General features: G+C 38.0%; 1 protein-coding gene across 1 annotated transcript in view; it reads right to left on the bottom strand.

Annotated features, from left to right (window-relative positions):
• Positions 1 to 14931, bottom strand: part of TTC27 (tetratricopeptide repeat domain 27) — a 176911-nt gene that overhangs the window by 132963 nt on the left and 29017 nt on the right. The window contains exons 7-9 of the mRNA XM_078444804.2: positions 14103 to 14236; positions 6050 to 6162; positions 2652 to 2718 (exon numbers count right to left, since the gene is read on the bottom strand). Of these exons, the coding sequence (XP_078300930.1) occupies positions 2652 to 2718; positions 6050 to 6162; positions 14103 to 14236 (314 nt within the window). The remainder of the gene's footprint in view (positions 1 to 2651; positions 2719 to 6049; positions 6163 to 14102; positions 14237 to 14931) is intronic.

Raw genomic sequence — 14931 nt, 5'->3', positions numbered from 1 at the left:
AAAAGAAAGAAAAAAGCACAGACAGAAGTTCAAGAGTTCAGAAGTGAGGTAGCAACTCAAAGTGTTCCCTTTTCCTCCAATATTCTTTTGGAGTAATATAGAATAATACAGATAAAGGATATTTATATACAGGATATATCATTATACAAGATATAAATTTCAATGAAATTCCTCATTGAAACCAGGGGCCACTTCCAACTCATCTTATTATCTGCCTCAATATCTTGCACAAGGAAGGGATGTCAGGAAGTACTGATAAATACAAGGATGAGTTGACAAGGGCTCATCTGGATTTTTCCAGTATATTCTGTATGCTTCCTTTGGGATAAACAAAAGAAGGGGTGGTGCAGATCACAAAGCATCCTTGGGGCTCCTAAAAGCCCTCCTTACAGGTAAGTTCCTCACGCTACTTCTTAAGAAATAAAGATTCACTTGGAATTTAAAAACTCATCTCCTTAGAAGAGTCAGGCCTGGCACTTTGCATCACTGTAATCAAACAGCTTTCCTCCAAAGAGATCAGTCCTCAGGTCAGCTCTGACTTGGAAGAGTTAGAGGAGGAAAGAGAGCAAAAACATTATGTATTGTGAAGCCCCTGGGGGAAAAGTATAAAATTCAAATTTATGACCTCGTTGCAAGTTAGGAGAGATGAGTTACCTACCCCAGAGGTTACCAGAGTTAATTACATCAGAAGTACTTCACAGTAGAGAGGAACAAGAATGGGTGGGGGAGGAGGACGGGAAGAATCAGAAAAGAAACAGGAAAATAAAAAAGGGAAAGTTTTTTAAAAAGGAAGAAATTTATCTGCACCAAAGGGAAACGCTGAAAAAAAAAAATTAACTGCTTGAATATAAATAGAGTATTTTAGTGGGTTTTTTAGGATAACTATGGGTCACACATATACCTTAATCTGCTAAGACCAGTCCCCCAAAGGATGTTATTACTGATCCCCTCCCCATAAAAGGCCAGCAGGAACACTTCCTAGCACATGTTACATCCTGTTTACCCCAGTCATCAGAAGAAACCCAAGAGTCCCAGTCATCATGTATCATCTAGACACTTGTCCCCACCAGCTCTGTACTTCCCTACAGTACTGCAAACTGACCACCATTTCAGACCCTCCACACCTTTCCCTGGGCCTCACTGCACGTGGACCTGTGTTCAGCGTCACCTTCTCACTGAGATCCTCCCCACCACCTTTTCTGACACAGCCATCCCCATGCCATTCATGTTCCCTTACCCTGCTCTACAGGTCTCCAAAGCACATCTGTTAAATATATTATTTCTCTCTTTGTATATTATATATTTCCCCCACAAGAATGTAAATAGATGTAAACTCCAAGAGGGAAAGACTTTGTTGACACTGTATCCCCAGTGACCAGCACAATGCCTGACATAGATTCAGTATTCAACAGAGATTAGCTAAATAAATAGGAAACACAGAATCATTTTTAAATAAATCTTTTAAAAAAGTGTTTAACACTTTACTTGTCAAATTCCTTATAGCATATGTGGTGAATAAACAGGGACATTTCCACATAGTTACCTACATATAGATACACTATCATCATAAACACCAAAGACTTCTCAGAATGCTTAAGTGAGAAAAGAAAGCAGGCCCCCAGAGGCCTCAAAGGATGTACATCCCATCAGTTCCAAGACCTTATGCAGGAAACAGTAACTTGCAAAATGTACATGACAATACAAAGTAAGCTAGCTTTCTACCAGATAAAAGTACTTCATTTTTGCCTTATCTGAAAAATAACAAAGAAAAAAACATCACAATTCTCACTTGATTCTAACTAGGATAATAAAAATGCCTTTGAAAAAATTATCTTAAGTAATTTGTGCTCATCAAAGACATGCGTTATCTTTTTATCCATAAAGCTAAGAAGACACCAAGTGACCCTTTGGTCTGCGACTTTTCTGTTCTTGAAAATCCTTCTTTGATCTCAAAACCTCAAACATCTCTATTACTGGATCTTTTCTTTTCACTGACATTCTTCTCTGACTGTGGTCTTTATCTATCAGCTTTATTTTCTTATACCCCATTCCCTCCTTAATTCCCCGTAATGAGAGAGACTACATGATATTCCACAGGACTCGTCCAGGAGATAAGCAATGCACTAATTATCAGTGCCCACGGCCTCTCACTGCTCTACGGTGTGGAAGGCTGACCAGCACCTCGTGCCCTGGACACTGCCTCCCTCCTTGTCCTCTATAACCTACACCCTCCTGGCTCTGCTCCTCACTGTCTGATGTCCTCTTGCTCATCCCATCCATGCAGGCGTCACCCTCAGTTTTAGACAAAAGAGTTGCATACTATAGTAGCTTTGGGGTGAGGATTCAAACTCTTGTTCTGTCACTTCATTTTTTCATTCAACATTTATTGAGCACCTATTAGGCGCTGGGATCAAACAATGAACAAGACATATTTGGTCACTGCCCTCAAATCCAAGCAAGTACAAAGGAAAATGCTTGTGTTTAAATCAACAGCAAGATAGATGTGGTTTGGAAACTAAAATGATGAGGTTTTATCCCCTTAACTTCCTTAAGTGGCAGTGTTTCAACAGGAGCAATCTGAGGCAAGAATACATCAGAAGCCCTAAAACATACAAGGAAAAAAATTAAACGGAAAGGACGACATTACTCACTGATGTAAATGCCAGCAGCTCCTCTTCAGTTAACTTATGCACTGGGTTATTCTTTTGGAAATTTGTGCTTTAAATTAAAAAAAAAAAAAAAAAAAGCAAATTAATTCTAAAATGCATGTTGTAACTAATGACACCAAATTTTTAAAAAGGCAACGTAAAGTGTATATATTTCAAAGCACATATTGTAATATTGTATCATGTACAAATATAGATATGAGTGTGCCAAAGATAAGTATGACAGTAAATAATGTACTAAGCAAGTATGTAGTAAAATGCTAACAAATAAAATGTGGCTGGTGTACTAAATGTCAACATAACTTATTTTACTGGGGGAAAGCAATCTAATCTGTGCCAGGTCACAAAGAAAATGAAAAGAATTAATGTGGCACCAGCTCCTATTTATCAAACACAGGCCAAAAAAATTAAAATATTACTGTAACCATTAGGCAAAAATTAGAGAAAGGCTGTCAAAGAGACAGAACAATGGGAATATTTAGATCCTGCTGATCCAAGTACAATTTGACAGGATGATTTTGTTAAACAATTTAGCACTATCTTGTAAAGCAAACCTTCATATATCCTTAACTCAATAATTCCATCCTAGGTATAGAGCCCAGAGAAATTCCTGAATAGGTGTACCGGAACCATACACACAAATATCCGTAGTAAAATTGTGTATGATAGGAAAAAATCTTGAAACAATCCAAACGTCCAAAAGGAGACTGATAAACAGAGAAATATTCACCCAAAGGGATGCTGTAATGCGAAGTAAATTGTAGTTACATATAAAACATGAATGAATCATAAAAACAGAATATTGAGAGAAAAAACAATCACAGAAGACTACATATAGTAAGATACCATTTTCATAAAGCTCAGAAACCAACAACATGAAACAATCAACTTAGAAGTATAAAAACATGTGGGGCGTCTGGGTGGCTCAGTCGGTTGAGCGTCTGACTTCAGCTCAGGTCATGATCTCGTGGTCCGTGAGTTCGAGCCCCACCATGTCGGGCTCTGTGTTGACAGCTCAGAACCTGGAGCCTGCTTCAGATTCTTTGTCTCCCTCTATCTCTCTGCCCCTCCCCTGCTCATGCTCTGTCTCTCTCTGTCAAAAATAAATAAACGTTAAAAAAATTAAAAAAAAAAAAGAAGTATAAAAACATGTGAATAAATATATTTTTTGAAAAGGCAAGAGGGGCGCCTGGGTGGCTCAGTCAGTTAGGCGTCGGACTTCAGCTAAGGTCATGATCTCACAGTTCGTGAGTTTGAGCCCGCATCAGGCTCTGTGCTGACAGCTCAGAACCCAAAGCCTGCTTCAGATTCTATGTCTCCCTCTTTCTCTGCCCCTCTCTCACTCGCGCTCTGTCTCTCTCTGTCTCTCAGAAATGCATAAACGTTTACCAAAAAAAATTTTTTTACAGAAAATGACAAATGCAAAATTAAGGACAGTGGTTACCTTTTTTAAAAATTCAAGTATAATTAATATACAGTGTTATAGGAGTTTCAGGTATACAATATAACAATTCAACAATTCTACATATTTCTCAATGCCCACAAAGATAAATCTACTCTCGGGGTGCCTGGGTAAACATTCAACTCTTGATTTCGGCTCAGGTCATAATCTCACAGTTGTGGGATCGAGCCCCACACTGGGGCTCCGTGCTGGCCATGGAGCCTGCTTGGGATTCTCCCCATTCCTCTCTGCCCCTCCCCTGTTCACGTGCACTCTCTCTCAAAAAAACAAAACCTCTAAAAGAAGATTAGTTTACTCTTAACCCCCTTTATCTATTTCACCTATCCCCCCATCCCACCTCCCCTGTGGCAAGCACCAGCTTGTTCTCTGTATTTAAGAGTCTGGTTTTTCATTTGTCTCTTTTTTCCTAGCCCCACTGCTTCACCAATCAACCATCTGTAAGAATTCACCTTCTCTGTGTTTCCTTTCTAAACCAACCCAGCCCACTGCAACGTCCAAGTCACCTTCCCATACAGGTAATGACCATGGGGATCAGATAGAGATCAGGCGGTATAACAAAATCACTGTTTACAACCCCCAAGGGAATTCAGTTCATGTAGATGTCCTGACTCATTTATAAACCGCATCAGGTGCTCCAAGATTCAAAACATAACCAAGTAGTTTCTACCGAACAGGGAAGATTCAAGTTGCCTATGAAATCCACTCAGCACTTTTAACTGTTCCATCAATATTGTATTTGGAGGAAAAAAACAGTATTTTAGAACAAGCATTTTCTTTGTCTTTTAGTCCTCTCTCAACTGTGAAGTTTAATTCATTGTACCTAAAGCTCAATTGACAGAATGCCTAGGAATATGTATACTTTGTTTGATTTAATTTTCTGATAAGTTGACAATCATGAATTTGCCAAAATGATGTTTTAAGAAACTGAAAGGTCAGTAAAACCTGGATATTCAAGCCTTCACTGCTGCTTTGTAATTCTGAGTAAGTCAGTCAGCCATTTAAACCCGCTTTCCCCTCTGAAAAATGGAGAAGAGTAACAAACTCTAGGGTCACTAGAACATTAAGAGGGGGTAATGTGGGAAGTACATGGTGCAATTCCTAGTACATGAAACTGCTCACAAATAGTTGCTATTTATATTATTTATATACTAAGAATCATCATGAATTGGACAATGTTTCATAGTAAGCATAAATTCTGTCAGTGGAATCAAATAATGTGATAGGACGAGTGCTGTGGGCTTAGAAGCACAGCTGTGTGTGTGTGATCCCTTTCACCCTAACTAACAAGAGGAATGGAGGGCGGCATTCAACTTGTGTGTAAATGAAATCCTACTGTCAGTGGAAAGGAAGTAAAATGCTATGAGGTGGTCACAAAAGGGTAAGTTCTACTGAGTGAAAAGACTTTTTTTTTTTTTTTTTTTTTTTTTTTTTTTTTACAAGCCTGCTTGGGATTCTCTCTCTCTCCCTCTCTCTGCCCCTTCCCATGGAGGGCGCTCTCTCCCTCAAAATAAATAAATAAACTTAAAAAATTAAAAAAAAAAAAAAAAGAATTCTATCCTTCAGAATGTAAATATCCTCAAAGGTCAAATTAGTCATTCTCAACTCTCCTAAATACTTTATTAAAAGTTTATTTCTAGCAAAAGCTAATCAAAGATATTTTACTTATGAAGGAAAAGAGAAGGATAAGTATACTAATTCAAAGGAGATCCCTGAGATTCCTAATCTCTAACCCTTTACTTGGTTGCCCAGTGGAGACCACTGGTGGTTTAGTGGTAACTGATTGCCCCACTATTCTCGATCCTTATAAGCATTATAAGATTCCCTATTCATCCAGAACAACTGAGTCCTGGAATAGTCTTTCTCAATACAAGAGAAACAATATGCGAAGTGTTCAAAGTACCCAAGGAAGTAACTGACCTACCAGATTCCAAGGATAACAGCAAGCTCTTCAGCACACAGGTCAGGCATCTGAAACTGTTCACAATCTGCTAACTTAATCTCATTTAGAACAGTGTCATCATTGAGTTCAAGATTCTGGTGCAATACAAAAGAAAATATTTAGACCAAAAATTAAATTTGATTCATTCAATACACTGTATGCAACTGATTACTAAGGAGGGATAACTTACCTTTTTGTTTAAAGATTATACAATGTCTACATATGGTCAATAGGCTTTTTCTTGTGAAACACATATTTAGAGATAATTTACTACGTAGAAACAGAGGACATGCCATCTAAACCTCAGGAATGCACTGACAATATCAGTAATAGGAAACAACAGCTATCATTCATTGAGCCCAGTAGGCAAAAGCCCCTCTACTGATCCACCAGGATTTAAAACCAGATCTTTCCATACTCTGCTCTAAATTCTAATCTAAAACATCCACTCCCAACTCTGTTTCTCAAGGATCTAGAATAACCAAAACAATTTGAAAAAGAATAAAATCTGAGGACTTAGGGGGCTTTGATAGAGTACCTGATTTCAAGAATTACTACAAAGCCAAGACAGCGTGGTACTGGCATGAAGATAGACATACACATGAAAGGAATCAAATAGAGTCCAGAATTTTAGACCCACATATGGTCAAATGAGTTTTAACAAAGGTGCCTAGGGTGATTCAACACAGGAAAAGTCTTTTCAAAAAAACATGGCAGAACAACTGGATATCCATTTGGAAAGAAATGACCCTTCACTCTTATCCCATACCAACACAAAAATTAAACCCAAATTGATAACAGACCTTAATGCAGAAGCTAATACTGAAAAAACTAGAAGAAATCAGAGGAGAAAAGCTTTGCAGTGCTGGGCTAGGTAATTAGTCCTTAATTAGAACATACAAAAAAAACCTGAACCATCAGAGAAAAAAACTTACTAAATTGAACTTCATCAAATTAAAAACTTCTGTTTTTTGAAAACATTGTTAAGAAAATGAAAAGCCAAGCTACAGACTCAGAATATATTCAAAAAACAAATATCTGAAAAGAGACTTGTATGCAGAGAGTATGGAGAACTCTTACAACTCAAAAAGAAGATAAACAACCCAATAGAAAAGTAGACAATAGATTTCCACAGGTACTTCATAAAGGAAGGTGGCCAATAAGCACACAAAAAGATCCCTGACAACAGTAGTCAAGAGGAAATACTAATTTAAAACACTGACAATAACAAATGTTGACAAGGATCTAGAGCAATGAGAACTTTCACACACTATTGGTAGAAATTTAAAATGGTGTTCACGGGGCGCCTGGGTGGCTCAGGCGGTTAAGCGTCCGACTTTGGTTCAGGTCATGATCCGTGGTCCACGAGTTCGAGCCCCACGTCGGGCTCTGTGCCGACAGCTCGGACCCTGGGGCCTGCTTTGGATTCTGTGTGTCCCTCTCTCTCTTCCCCTCCCCCACTCATGCTCTGTCTCTCTCTCTGTCAAAAATAAATAAACATTAAAAAAAAAAATTTAAAAAAAAAATAATAAAATGGTGTTCAACCACAGAAAATATTTTGCCAACTTCTTATAAAAAAATATATATATTTACTATAGGAGCTATCAATTCCACTCTAAGTGGTTACCATGAGAAATGAAAGCATAGCCACACAAAGACATATATAAATAAATGTTCATAAGCCCAATGGTTTGGGCTGTAATCGCCCAAACCAGAAACAACTCAAATGTCTGTCAATAAACAGATAAAAGAAAAACTATACTATATCCATCCAATGGAATTCTAATCAGCAATAAAAAGGAACTACTGCCACAGGTAGCCATATAGGTAAATCTCAAAAACATGCTCAACAAAAGAGGCCAGATACAAAAAAGTTCATGTAAAATTCTAGAAAAGGCAAACTATCAGGGTGTCTGGGTGGCTCAGCTGGTTAAGTGTCCGACTCTGGCTCAGGTCATGATCTCATGGTTTGTGGATTCGAGCACTGTATCAGGCTCTGTGCTGACAGCTCAGAGCCTGAAGCCTGCCTCAGATTCTGTCTCCCTGTCTTTCTGTCCCTCCCCAGCTCATGCTCTGTCTCAAAAATAAACATTTAAAAATTTTTTATTAAAAAAAAAAAAAAGAAAAAGCAATCTATCTCTAGTCACAGTAAACAGATCTATGACTGTTTAGGGCCACTGAGGTGGGGGATTAACTGCAAAGGGGCATGATGGAACTTTCTAGGGTAATGAAACATACATTGACTATAATGGTTAGATATATGTATTTGTCAAATGCCATCAAACTGAATGGGTTTAATCTCATCAATTAAAATGGATCAACTTTTGGATAGAAGTTCTTTTTCAAAAAAATTGATTTAAAAAATGAATTGTCAAAAAAAAGTAAAACCACAATGGGATCTCTCTATACACACACACAACACACTAGAATACCAAAATTCAGAAGACTGACAATACCAAGCATTTGCAACTGGCACTGTCATACACTGATGTTTGGAATATAAAACAGTACAACCATTTTGGAAAAACAGTTTGGCAGTTTCTCATCAAGTTAAGAACACACCACACAATCCAACCATTCCAATCCTAGGTATTTACCAAAGAGAATTAAAAACATATGTTCACACAAAGACTTACACACAAATGTTTCAAGCAGCTTTATTCATAAGAGCCAAAAATTAGAAACAGTTCAACTGTCTACCAACAGGTAAATGGATAATCACATTGTCCTCTGATGGACCGAAGTTTGCATCCATGCATTAAGAAGATATGGTACAGGGTACCTGGGTGGCTCAGTGGGTTAAGCATGTGACTCTGGCTCAGGTCATGATCTCATGGTTTGTAAGTTCGAATCCCACGTCAGGCTCTCTGCAGTCAGCACAGGGCCCACTCCAGATCCTCTGTCTCCCTCTCTCTCTGCCCCTCTCCCACTCTCTCAAAAATAAAAAATAAACATTAAAAGAAAAGAAGAAGATATGGTACATAATGGAATATTATTCAGCCATAAAAAAAAAAAAAAACAAGGAAATCCTGCCAATGGTGACAATTTGGATGGACTTTGAAGGTATTATGCTAACTTAAGAGAAAAATACATACTGTATGATCTCACTTACACGTAGAATCTAAAAATAAATAAATAAATAAAACTCATAGAGAAAGAGATCAGATCTGTAGTTACCAGGGGCAAAGAGTGGGGGAAAGGGGAATTGGAGGAAGACAGTCAAAAGCTACAGACCTCCAGTTACAAAACGAATAAGTACTAAGAATGTGATGTATGACCTGATGTGATGTATCCTGTGTGACAGGAAAGCTGTTAAGACAGTAGACCCTAAGAAGAAATTTTTTTCCCTTTTTTCTGTTTTTTCTTTTCTTTTCAACTATATGAGAAGATAGATGTTAGCTGAACCTACTGTGGTAATCATTTCATTTCACAATTTATGCAAACCCAACCATTATGCTGAACACCTTAAACTTATCCAGTGACACGCCAATTATTTCTCAGTAAAACTGGGGAAAAAAGAGAATTGCTACAACTTAAAAAAACATTATGCTAAGGGAAAGAAACCAGACACAAAAGAGTCATACTGTATGATTCCATTTATTTGAAATTCTAGGAAAAGCAGCTCTAATCTGTGACAGAAAGCAGACCAGTGGGAGGGAAAGTGACTGACTGCAGAGAAGTATAAGCGACTTTTTGGTGTAATGGAAATGACTCTGTATTTTTATTATGGTGGTGGCTCTATGGGGTCTATTTTTCAAAATGCAAAATGTACATTTAAAATAAAATAGGCACACTTTAAGTTTTTCTTTTCTAATTCAATAAAAGCACTTAAAACTAGGAGCTGAACAGACCAGAAAGCTGGACTGTCTATGGCTAAGAGGTCAACTTCTTAACTCGTAACCTTTTCCCTAGTAAGCAGTAAGTCTGCCCAAAACACAGCCCAGAGGAACACCTTTCCTTGTCTAGCCTCAAAATCACCCTAACGGTGGGTCTGTCTCTACCTACAGGGTTTCAAGAAAAGAGTACAGCAACACCAACAACTGCTGATGGGAGGAACACAGAAACTTAGGCGACTGCTCAGAATCAGTTGAAAAAATGGCTCTTCCTCCCGGAATGGGCACCCTTCAAAGGCAGGGCTGGCGGGTGCACAGCACACCCTGGTGGCCATCATTTTCAAGACAGGCCTTTCAGAATTTAAAAAATAGAACTACATACATAATTTTAAATTTTCTAGCAGCCACACTTAAAAAAAGTAAAAAAGTAAAAACAAAACAAAAAAAAAAACCGTATGATTTAACCTAATACATCCAAAATACTATTCCAGTAATTTGTGTCAAGAGAAAATTATTAGACATCATACATTCTTTTTTTTCATACAGTCTATGAATCTGATGTGTCTTTTACACTTGAGCATATCTCAGTATGAACCAACCAACTTTCCAGTGATTAATAATCACATGTGGCTGATGGCTACCATATTGGTCTATGTAGCACTACAGTATCCCAAAATTCTCATCTTATTACATCACTATAGGGTTATATTAATCTACTTAATTAACACACAATGTTTTGTTTTGTTTTCTGTTTTTTTCTTAAAATTTTATTTTTAAGTAATCTCCACACCCAACACAAGGCTTAAACTCACAACCTCGAGATCAAGAGTCACATGCTCTACTGACTGAGCCAGACAGGTGCTCCTAATACACAATGTTTTTAACACACCCATACAGTACCTTTATAAATCTAATCTGATCCTTTAACAAAGCGTGATGTGGAAAAAACAAATGAGGAAACTAAGTATTTTGTAACTGTACCAGATTCTCATCCCAGGCTAGACAATAAGGAAGGGACAGGGGCCCAAGTCTCCTCCACCATCCCAGGACTCCTTCCCCTCCACCACAGAAGACCTGAGATATGTCAGAGTTGGCCACACGGAATTATTTATTTGTCAGACACAAACAAGTAATCAGTTTTGATCTTCATTCAAAATTCTCTATGTTCCTATTTAGCTCTTCTAAAATTAAAATTGGTTGGCTGTTGGTGTACCTGGGCGGCTCAGTCGGCTGAACATCCAACTCTTGATTTCGGCTCAGGTCATGATCCCAGAGAGTTGGGATCAAGCTCCACATTTGGCTCTGTACTGACAGCACAGAGCCTGCTTGGGATTCTCTCTCTCATGCTTTCTCTCTGCTCCTCCCCCACTCATTCTCATTCTCTCTCTCTCTCAAAGAAAAAAAATGTTTTAATGGGTCGGCTACCGTACGTACTTACCTAACCATTCTGCAAGTCCCAAATTTAGAGTATTGTTCTGCCCCAGTACCATTTGTACCTCATAACATTCTACCTAACCAAGAAATTAGCACATAATTTATCTCCAATATGTGAGACATACCATACGTAGGATTTAATATATATTTCTCATTAGTGATCATGTATGCATTTTTGTTTTTTGTGAATACACAATTGAACAACTAAGAACAGGGAGTGTGTCTTTAATCTGCACAGTGGGGATGCTCCTAACTGTTGGTGATCTCCAATGGCTTGAATCTATATAATTCCCCAGTAATAACAGACTAAGACTCTAGAAAGGCCCACAGGGAAATATGCTCCTCACTGGCAATAAAATTACTGTTTCCTCAATTCTGAGATATACATTTTCACACTGTAACATTTCCAATCAAGATATATTTTGCAATAACTAAAACTGATGTAATAACGTGCCTTTTTCCCCAAAGAGTGGTTATCAAAAAGATAGTGTATTTTATAATCTAATAGTGTCCTTCACATAAGGAAATAGGATATGAAATTAAACAAGCAATTCTATCTTCTGTCCTTAAGTATAAAGCTGTTCCTATGTAATCAATACATACATCACATAATTTGTACCTTACTCCTTTAAGTAGTAATTAATGAAAACCATAAGGTTATCTGAATGTATTTTACTTCAAATATTAAAGATTCAGTAAATTCTATATTAAATTGTGCATCATTTTTTTGCATTCCTAATAACAGTTATCATATCCTTATCCTGTTTATCATCACAAGAGACAATTTTTTTTTTTTTTTTTTTTTTTTTTTATGTTGAGAGGGAGAGAGCAGGGGAGGGGCAGAGAGAGAGGGAGAGAAAGAGAATATCGCTGTCAGCACAGAGCCCAATGTGGGGCTCGAACTCTCGAACCATGAGATCATGACCTGAGCCGAAATCAAGAGTCAGACGGTTAACCAAGTGAGCCAACCATGCGCCCCCAGAAGACAATTTTGAATAAGAGAACTCCACATTAAAAAAAAAAATAAAATAAAATAAACAACAATGGATTACTGAATTAAACGCATGGATTGCAGAATTAAATCTCTTTTCATTGATGCTATGCTGTGGCTTAAAGATCAGGATTATGGCAGTTAATCTAAGATTTAGAGAAGGATTTGGTTTACATCAAAAGGTTTAAAAAAAAAAAAAAAAGAAAGAAAAAAAGAAAAATAAAGGCTTAAAGAGGAGACTCCAGACATGTAAGGAGGCCAAGGACGGAAGCAGGTAACAGCACAGTGTTCCCGGACCAGCATCAACACAGCAGTACAAGCCCTCCTTCACTATGGCTCAACCTATGTGGGGAAGTATAGGCAGCACCCTGTGTAGTCTTATCCCTGAGTTTCTACATCTTTTCCTTACCTCCCTCCTTCCCCTCTTAGAATCAATAGCTGCTCTTCCCTGGATATCTTGAATGCAAACAAGACAGTGCTTGGAGTAAGCCCAGGAGGTATACAATACATCATTAAAGGTTTTCCTTGGGATTCCTGACTGCTGCCACTCTCCCTTCCCATCCCTAGCCCCTACTCTTGGCACTATTTTCAGTACAGAATAGAATTTTGGTGTTCAAAGTACCCAAGATAAATGTGCTTGTAGGCTCTAAAATGAAGAGTAGGGCTTCAAAGACAGTAACATCAAGCAAAGGACTACCAAAAATGTTGGCTTGGGATTTCTGCAATAAAAAAATATAAATGCTAATGATTTCTGTGGAAGGAGATGGAAAGGCATCTAAACAGGTAAAGTGACCAAGAGCCATAAATTTATTTATTTGGGGGGGGGGGGTGGTAAATTTCTTTATTATCTGAAAACAAGAGTAGTTACTATTTAAATTTTCCTTTTGTGTTAGGGGTCAGACTGCATGAGACCATCAGCTGTCACTGTCAATCACCATAACACCCCCTCCAACCACCTTTTGCTTTTAGCTCCCTTCACTTCCCAGGGATTCCTTGTGTCCCAATCAAGCTTTGTCACAAGCTCTTGGATCTTAACCCAAGGCATTTTGTACCTTCTTAGCTTTGAATATTGACCACTAAGTTCTCCAACTTATTATCCTGCTAAGAGCCATAAAATTAAGCTACAAGAAAAGAGAATGCATGGGTTCCCTAGCTGGCTCAGTCAGTAAAGCAGGTGACTCTTGATCTCAGGGTTATAGGTTCGAGCCCCCGTTGCGTGTAGAGATTACTTAAAAATAAAATCTTTAAACAAAAAACAAAAAAAAAGAAGAGAATGCATTAGCCAGGTCAAGAAAAACATACTAAGGCAGCAACCAGCCCAATAATGACAGAGTAACAAAGGATCAGAACACTGGTAAAAAGGTATTCTTATCATCTGTTTATATATTTTAAAGAGGAAGTCTAAGAAATTTCATGTCTCTTAATATTTAAAAATATCCACAGAAGGTGAAAGTTAAGACAACAAATACGGTAGCAGCTAGAAAAATTAGACTCTACTCAGTTCGTCCTTCGAATTCTTTCAAGAAGGGTAATACAAACTAACTGCATTGCTAATTCCTATTACTGAAGTCTAAGAAAAAAAATAACATTTTATCTCTACTTAAGGGTAAAAAAGGCCTAGCCATAGGTTTGTTTTTTAAAACCCCAGCCACCCTGAAACAGCTCAAAAAGGGACAAAATGAAGCCTCTTCCCAACCCATTCAGTGTTTCTACAAAACTCACCTACTGACACTGTCAGATTTGGATGTTAATTCAATTAACTTTCGATCCTACTCACCCTGGTTAAATGTTCCTGAGGAGTGGGTGCGGGACTGAACTCACAGTGTGAAAAGACATCCCCTTTCCTTCTCACATCTAGAGTAAGTTGTGCCACGTAATTTTCCTGGAACCGTGTTCTCTTCCCCAAAGCACCTGAAAAAAGCATATTAAATTGTATCCACTGATTTGTCAATTAGATCTACTGTACAATCATGAAAAGTAGTATTTTCAGAGTGCTTTAGAGTTTGTAAGGTATTTTCTCCATTTCACATTTTAAAAAATCCTGAGGCCCAGTGATGATTTTAAAACTACTTATAAAATTATAAAGCCAGGGGTGGGAGATAAAAATTAATAATAATACTAAAAATTAAAATAGAATTATAAAGCCAATAAGCTATGTGGCCAGAACTCAAACCCAAGATTTACGCCACTGGATTACACATACCTACTTTTGCATCAAACTACCTCCTTCCTCAAAAAAGTGTCATGGGGGCAACTGGGTGGCTCAGTCAGTTAATCATCCGAGTCTTAATTTTGGCTCAGGTCATGATCTCACAGTTCGTGAGATAGAGAGCCTCACTTCGGGCTCTGGGCTGACAGCGCAGAACCTGCTTGGGATTCTCCCTCTCCCTCTGCTCCTCCCCCACTCTTTCCAGCTCTCAAAATAAATAAACAAACATTTAAAGAAAAAAAGTGTCATTGGTAGAAGGATTATCAGCATCTTCATATAACAAATGAAAAAACAGAGGTTCTGAGGTGCAGCCGCTTGCTTAAGATCACAGGGATTATCAGTATCAGAGCCAGAGCTTAAAGCCAGGGTCTCCAGGTTCTAAATCCCACAGTCTATC

The sequence above is a fragment of the Panthera onca genome, chromosome A3 (genome assembly GCF_046562875.1).
Source record: "Panthera onca isolate mPanOnc1 chromosome A3, mPanOnc1 haplotype 2, whole genome shotgun sequence".
NCBI classification, from domain to species: domain Eukaryota; kingdom Metazoa; phylum Chordata; class Mammalia; order Carnivora; family Felidae; genus Panthera; species Panthera onca.
Note: the sequence above shows the minus strand (reverse complement) of the source record. Positions and strands in the feature narration are given on the sequence as shown.